A 7,182-nucleotide genomic window follows, 5' to 3' on the forward strand; every position below is an offset into this window, starting at 1 on the left:
AGGGTCATCTTTTTCACCAAAGTTAGGGTTCCTTTGCGCAACATTTGTAGCAGATAACAAATAAAACCCTAGAAATGTGTGGAGGAGACTGGAGAGTGAACAAAGGGGTAAGGCTTAACTAAATTTGCTAACACAAGCCAAAAAGAAATAGAAATTTAGGAAAGGACAAAGGTGCAACTTACAAGGGAGGAAAAAGAGAGGAGAGGATCTCTGTCTACTGTTGTTGTTTATTGACTTGAATACGTGTATGTGGATATGTGTGGGTGTGTGGGTGTGTCTGATGTGTCTGTGAGTGAGAGAGAGAAGTGTGAGTGTGTAGTCAAATCGGTAGAAGTAAAGCTTTGTTTTTCTCCAACTCACTCAGAATAAATAAATAATAGAGTAGGTGGTGAATTACCCTAAGAAGGCGGAGTGGCAAAATTTTTTTAGCTTATTGCCCGAGAGTTTGAAGAGGGGGACATCGATTCGGAAAGCGAGAAAGGCTTGGCAATTCACCCTCTTAACTACGAAAACAACAGATGAATGAGCGAAAGCTAATCACCCCATGCAAACGTCCCTTTCTCGCTCCTCTCCCCCACCTCTGCCGCCTCTGCTGCTACTCTCTCTCTCTCTCTCTCTCTCTCTCTCTCTCTCTCTCATCGGGAATGCCAACCACACATTTCCTTGCAATTTAACCTCAGGCGTATGTTAGAGTAGGCTCTGGTTCTCCCTCACTCTACCCTATGAATGATACATTTCTACAATACAATACATGTATAATATCTATAAAATATATTAAACAACGACACCACCAACACCACCAAGCACCACCCAAGCAGAGGGAAAGAGAAGGCGTGCTTTCTGAGTTCTTTACATCTACTACCTTATAAGTCGATCCATCTCTTCTTCTTCTTCTTCTTCTTCTTCTTTCCTATCTTTGATTCTCCATTTATAACTACTTGTCAACAAGAACATATCCGAGTTGATTAGCTTGTCAATCTATCAATCATCAGTCAATCAATCGAAGCTAATCAATCAAGTGATCCAATCAAATCAAGGAATCAAACATGTCCTCGTCCTCTGCTTTTTCACTGGACCACCTATCTCCCTCCGAGCAGCTCTGCTACGTCCATTGCAACTTTTGCGACACTGTCCTCGCGGTATCAAATTCCCCATCTCTTCTGTTTGTCGTGAATCATGGCTACTGCACATCCACTGCCCATTTGTTTATCCTTGACACTGCACTTGCGGCACAACTTAGCCCAATTAGGGTTCTCTAGGGTTTCAGCTTATTCTCATTTTTTTTTCTTCTTACATAAAAGATGCTCCTTTGTTCCATGATAGGTGAGCGTCCCGTGCAGCAGTTTGTTCAAGACGGTTACGGTTCGATGTGGGCATTGCACCAACCTCCTCTCTGTTAACATGCGCGGGCTGCTTCTACCTGCAGCTAATCAGCTTCACCTTGGCAATACCTTCTTCTCTCCTTCCCGCAACTTTCTGGTAAAATGGAGGAATCTAGTTATTTCTTTATCAAGTTTTATGGAATTGATTTTTTTTATGTGAATTTATTTGTTGTTCTCGATCAATGGTTGTGTTGCAGGAAGAGATCCCAAGCCCACAGCCCAACTTGTTGATCGATCAGCCTAACCCAACTGACTCAATTGTTTCAGTCCGAGGAGGAAGCGATGAGCTCCCCAGACCCCCTGTTGTTAACAGACGTGAGATTCCTTGAAACATTTGTTTGTCATTTTCATGTCTCTGCAGCGCCTGTGTTTGCTATAAGGAGTGGCTTCTCTGGCAGCTCCTTTGTTCCATCAGAATGTTCTCTTCTTTCTCCATTCCATTTTTCCTTAACAAAGTATACAACTTTATTTCCCTTTTAGAAAAATAAAATATATATAAACGACCTGCACCATACTCCTCTAAGGATAGTCATGTCTTAGTCAATCAAGAAAAGAAGAGTTAGAAAAATTAGACAATATGCTTTATAAGCTTGCGGCTTACCACTGCGCCCTGGTAAAATCGCAAGGTTTGGTGGAGGGAAGAAAGAAACTTTAATGCAATAATAGAAGCCCACTCCTCCCTTTCCTGCTATCTCAGCCATTTTTTTTTTTTTATAGTACTAAAAGACTCTCTTCAGTGGTCATGACTGTCACAAAATTCATTTCTTTTCAGTGCACCGTTTTTTGTTTAACATCCATCTTTTACCTCCACTTTCATATATATCTACAGTTAGCCACAGTTAACATTTGAAATCGCCACAGAAAAGTTCATTTGTGGGTACCATCAAGATGTTCTCTCTTTGGTGCGAACTTCCCTGCCGTTTTGCCTTGTTAGCAAAATCCTCCATGAAACCCATTCAGAAGATATTCTGAAAATTTCCAAGTTTTGGGTTTGTTTCCTTCTCTCCTCACTTCTTGTTACATGTGTATCGGAATTGATTATAATCGGTTGCTTTTTTGAGTTTTATATATCCATGCTTTCTTTTGGGTTGTGGTTTTTTATTTTGGGAAGAGGAATATAGGATGTGTGTGTGTGTGGTTTATAATTGTTTTTGTGTGTATGTGTGTCTTGGACAGAGAGAGGGAGAATAGAATCTATAGATAGTTATAGATAGATAGATAGATCAGATAGTGGTGATGATGAAGTGATGATAGAGAGATAAAAAAAATGCAGAATTTCACAAAAGTCAGTGAAGTGTTTTTAATGTGTCTGTCCAGCTCCGGAGAAGAGACAGAGAGTCCCGTCTGCGTACAACCGATTCATCAAGTGAGTAATAATGAAAAGTGTTTGAGAAAAAAGCTTCTTTTTTTTGTTTCATTTTCATTTCCTTCCTTTTAGTTATTTTATTCTTTTTGACATTTTAATAGATTTGTTGTTGTTTCTAAGACACGGTAGAATCCGAAACATAGAAACAAATGTATGATCTTGACACCTACTGCTGCAGGGACGAGATCCAACGCATCAAGGCAGGAAATCCCGATATAACCCATAGGGAGGCTTTCAGTGCCGCTGCAAAGAACGTAAGATCCAAGAAAGTTACAGCATTATTTCTTAGCTCTCTACTGCTATCTCTATTTCCTTCATTCCTTCTCATTTCTCAAACTAGAGTTCTCTCTCTCTCTCTAGCTGTATTACCCTTATTTATTTATGCATTTCTCTCTTCGGTTTCTTGATTTGTGAGTCCTCTTGATTTTCTCTCAGTGGGCCCACTTCCCACACATCCACTTTGGTCTCATGCCTGATCAAACCGTGAAGAAACCTAATGTGCGCCAACAGGTACCTTTCTTCAATCCACTTTAGTTAACTCCTCTCTCTCTCTCTCTTACCCACGCACACAGTAGCTAGCATAAATAGTCGCACACACATATAATCACGGGTTTCTGTTTGGAGATACTGAACGTGTTTCTCTGTTTGTTCTTGGTGAAGGAAGGAGAAGACGTTCTTATGAAAGATGGTTTCTTCGCTTCCGCCAACGTGGGCGTGTCTCCTTACTAAATAGTGAGCTGTTAGCTAGATAGGGTCTCTCGTCATTCTCTTCTTCTTTTTCTTCACTTCCTTTCTTTAGGGGAGAGACCATTGGTCTTGGCTTCTCATGTCAAATGATAGAGCAAGTCTTATATATATATATATATATATATATATATATGAAGTTTAGGATGTCAAGTCTACCAACTTTTAACTCCTCATAACCCCATCTAAAAATCAAGGTCCTAGTGTACTGATAGCTCTCTACGTGACTACGTGTATTTTGGAATTTCAATACAACTTTTAATTTGCTTGTAGAACATTAATTATCCTTTGGTTTGGAGTTTAGACATGCTCTTAGTACTGGTGTGTTTTAATTTGTATGTTATATAATCATATTATATCGTCCCTTGTTATTTTACCAGATTTTTTTTTTATCAATGTGATTGATCATATATGTGGTTAGTAAGTTCAACCATGTGGTCATTTTGTTAAACTTTGAACGTATTTTGATTTTGGATATTCATACTATTGACTAACAAAAGTACATTAATTAAAATCTAGCTAGGAAACTCTGAAGTATCTAATGATGATATATATTCTCAACACAATTCTAGCTTTTGTGACCTACGTCTACAAGGCACATATCTTTCATAACTAATTAGTATCCAAACAAAGCCATACGTGATCATATTCCTAAACACACATACATCATTGTTATGATTTTATATAGGTTAAAATTGAGAGATTCTAATTGTCTCAATATACCTCTTCTTTTATTATATTTATCTACTATTGTTCTTTTTGAATTTTCAATTTTTTTCGGAGAAGTATGGACAGGCCCAATGCAGATCTCTGATTTCCACTACAGAATTATAGACATTCAAAATTTCAAAAACCCACACTCTATACACTTATACCTGTCGTGAATTGACACCAATTCCGAACTAACACCTATTTCAAATGTACTTTGAACCTACAAATTCTGACTCTGGGCTGAACCATCATTCTCCCTTTTTTTTTGTTTCCGAGCACGTGATAAAGCAGCTCTCCTTAATTAGATCTTTTTAGATATTTGTCCTAACGTATGTTAGTCTTGATAATTTTCTGATTTCTCCCTTTCTTCTTCGTTTTGTTTTGTTTTATTACACCACCACAACAAGAAGCAGGAGGATAACAAACACCCAAATATTTTGCAATGAATTATTGAAACCACGTACGTTCTGAATCTGGAAGAGTACAAGAAATTTAGTGCTCCAACCTTAGAACAAGCAAGAAAAATTAATCACTTAATCAGATTTTTTTTTTTAAATGGTTCTTGTTTTTTATAGGTTTTACTAATAAAAAACAGAGTTATAAGCATGGTTTTTAAAAACGAACCGGTCAGGGGTCTGGTTACTGGTTTGAACAGTCCGACCATTCGACCCGAATGGCCAGTCCGTTCTAACAAAAAAATTAAAAATTTGAAAAACGGTCAAAACCGTTCGAACGATTAACCGGCCGATTCAGCGATTTACTGACCAAAATCAACGATTTTGAGGGAAAAAACGGTTTTGAAAAAAAACAGAACCGATCATCCCGGTTTTTCCGGTCTGACCGTCCGGTTTGGTCCTATTTTGAAAACAGTGGTTGTAAGCCATCATGCACAGAAATCTTCGTAGGATTACATTGGGAAAAAGTAAAACTTGGGTTTACTGGAGCAGTGCTTTAGACATGGTAGTTTTGAGAAGTATTAATTTCCTCAATTTTTGGTGACTAACTGCCAATTCTTAATTACTCAATTTTAAGTTGTAAGGAAGTTGAAATGGAATTTCGTTTCCCGTGGATGAAAATGAGATGTTTTGACCAAAACTCCATTTCCTCGAACTAGGTGCTAAAATGGCTGCAAAAACTTGGAAGCAGAGAGCTAACAGTAGTCTACATCCATCAACTGGTCTACGTACCCAGTTACTTGTAGGTGAAAACGGTATGTCATAAAGAAATAAAACGAGCTATCTTATGCCTACAACCTTAAAAAAGAGTTGCCAGTTTTAAGTGAGAAAATATGAAGCCAACTTTTAGCTCGTCGTTCAAACCAAGTGTCGTAATTCCTATAAGTCATAAAAAAACGCAACTGTGTTTCAGAATCCAACTAAAAGGTGCTTTTAAGGAAAAAAACATGATTAGAAATTTGTATAGCAACGATGTTATGCCCTAACCTTGTTTTTAAGGGCTGCAAATCTTTTGTGCATTCCTCTCTTAGGATTAATATAACATCTTGTAATTTTCTCTCAAAATAAAAAATATTTCCAGTTTAAATTTTGGGGAAAAAAAGAGTAGTATTAAATTAGTACTTTAATTTTCAAACGTATTCTTGTAGTATCTAAATTTTCAAAAAGTGTTAAGTTGCTTCAAAACTGTTAACGGGTTAAGTATCATGTAAAAGAATAAAAATACCCTTCATCTATCATCTAATTTTCTTATGATCAATATCCCATCTCTAACCGGTAACCACCTCCGGTATCAAGCTGATTATGGATTCAGATATTCACATCAACGATAAAAATACAAAAATGAACAAATAATTTTTTTATTTACAACCATGAAGAAAAGCTCATTCATTGAAGATAGAAATCTTCAATGAAAAGGGTGGGACGAATTGGGGTGGGATCGAATACATGCTTGGAGAATAGCATTTGCAAGTTTTGATATTTTCAAAATTTTTAAGTTGTACATGTCACCATGCGATCGATAACTGACGGTTGGTTAATGGTAGAGGCCAACTTGACATTTTTGAAAGTTCAAGTACTGCAATGACACGTTTGGAAGTTTGGATACTAATTTGACACTACCCCCAAAGTTTAGGGTACTAAAAACATGATTTTTATTTTATAAATTTAAAACATTATCCAGCCCAGTTCTCTTGAAATCACAACAAATTAGGACAAAAAACATGTTGAAGAATAAACCCTTCATGGACAAGGTTGACTATACCAGGAAACAATATGTTTGCATAATGAGCATAACCAAAATAAGAATGTTTATATGGATTAATTAAGAGCAAGATTGAAAGAGATTAAAGCAAAATTTAGTACATGAGGTTGGATATTGTCAATGAAGTAAGAGGAGATCCATGGAAAACTGGAGTTGGCCGGTTCCTCACATATGAAGATTTTGCATGATAGCCACGAGGGTTACCTTATTGCAGACTGAAGACTCTAATAGGATAAAGTATGGCCCAAAGAAGCAGAAATGGTAGAATAATATTCACTTCTGCTCCTGTATTATTCATTTATATCTGTGGATGGGGGTCCGAGAAAGAAAAATTTACCAGCTATTCTGTTCTGACTTCTTCTAGAGTTCATGAAGCATACTGTTTCAAGTTTAGTGCCTGCTTGTCTGATTGTCATGGAAGCTTAGAGACATAGACGACAGAAATAAATGAAAGTAAAGATGAAGTTAATCAAAAACAATGGGATTTGAATATTATCACTTTCTGAAATGTTATCTAGAATTTCAAACTGAAGAGATTTGAGAGATTTACAGGTTATGACTTCTAACTCTTGTTAAGCGTTTTGTTTATTTGGTTATTATGGACTGACATTTCTGACCTACGAAAGAAAGATACTAGAATTCGTTCATTAATTTCTTTCAAATTTAGAGTTTTAATAATTTGGTTAACATTGTATTTTCTATTTAAAATTTAATGTGATGACGTCATATTTATAAGTTTTTTTTAATCAAAATCCGCCTAAT

General features: G+C 36.6%; 1 protein-coding gene across 1 annotated transcript; it reads left to right on the forward strand.

Annotated features, from left to right (window-relative positions):
- The first annotated feature begins 395 nt into the window (after window positions 1-395).
- On the forward strand, window positions 396-3,871 carry LOC104598581 (protein YABBY 4-like). The gene is made up of 7 exons (XM_010260723.3): window positions 396-1,139; window positions 1,324-1,479; window positions 1,580-1,697; window positions 2,700-2,748; window positions 2,927-3,002; window positions 3,184-3,258; window positions 3,409-3,871. The coding sequence occupies exons 1-7, from the start codon at window positions 1,047-1,049 to the stop codon at window positions 3,475-3,477; spliced, it is 636 nt and encodes a 211-aa protein (XP_010259025.1). The 5' UTR covers window positions 396-1,046; the 3' UTR covers window positions 3,478-3,871.
- Window positions 3,872-7,182: the final 3,311 nt, after the last annotated feature.

The sequence above is a fragment of the Nelumbo nucifera genome, chromosome 6 (assembly GCF_055504915.1).
Source record: "Nelumbo nucifera cultivar China Antique chromosome 6, China Antique-T2T, whole genome shotgun sequence".
Classification (NCBI taxonomy): Eukaryota; Viridiplantae; Streptophyta; class Magnoliopsida; order Proteales; family Nelumbonaceae; genus Nelumbo; species Nelumbo nucifera.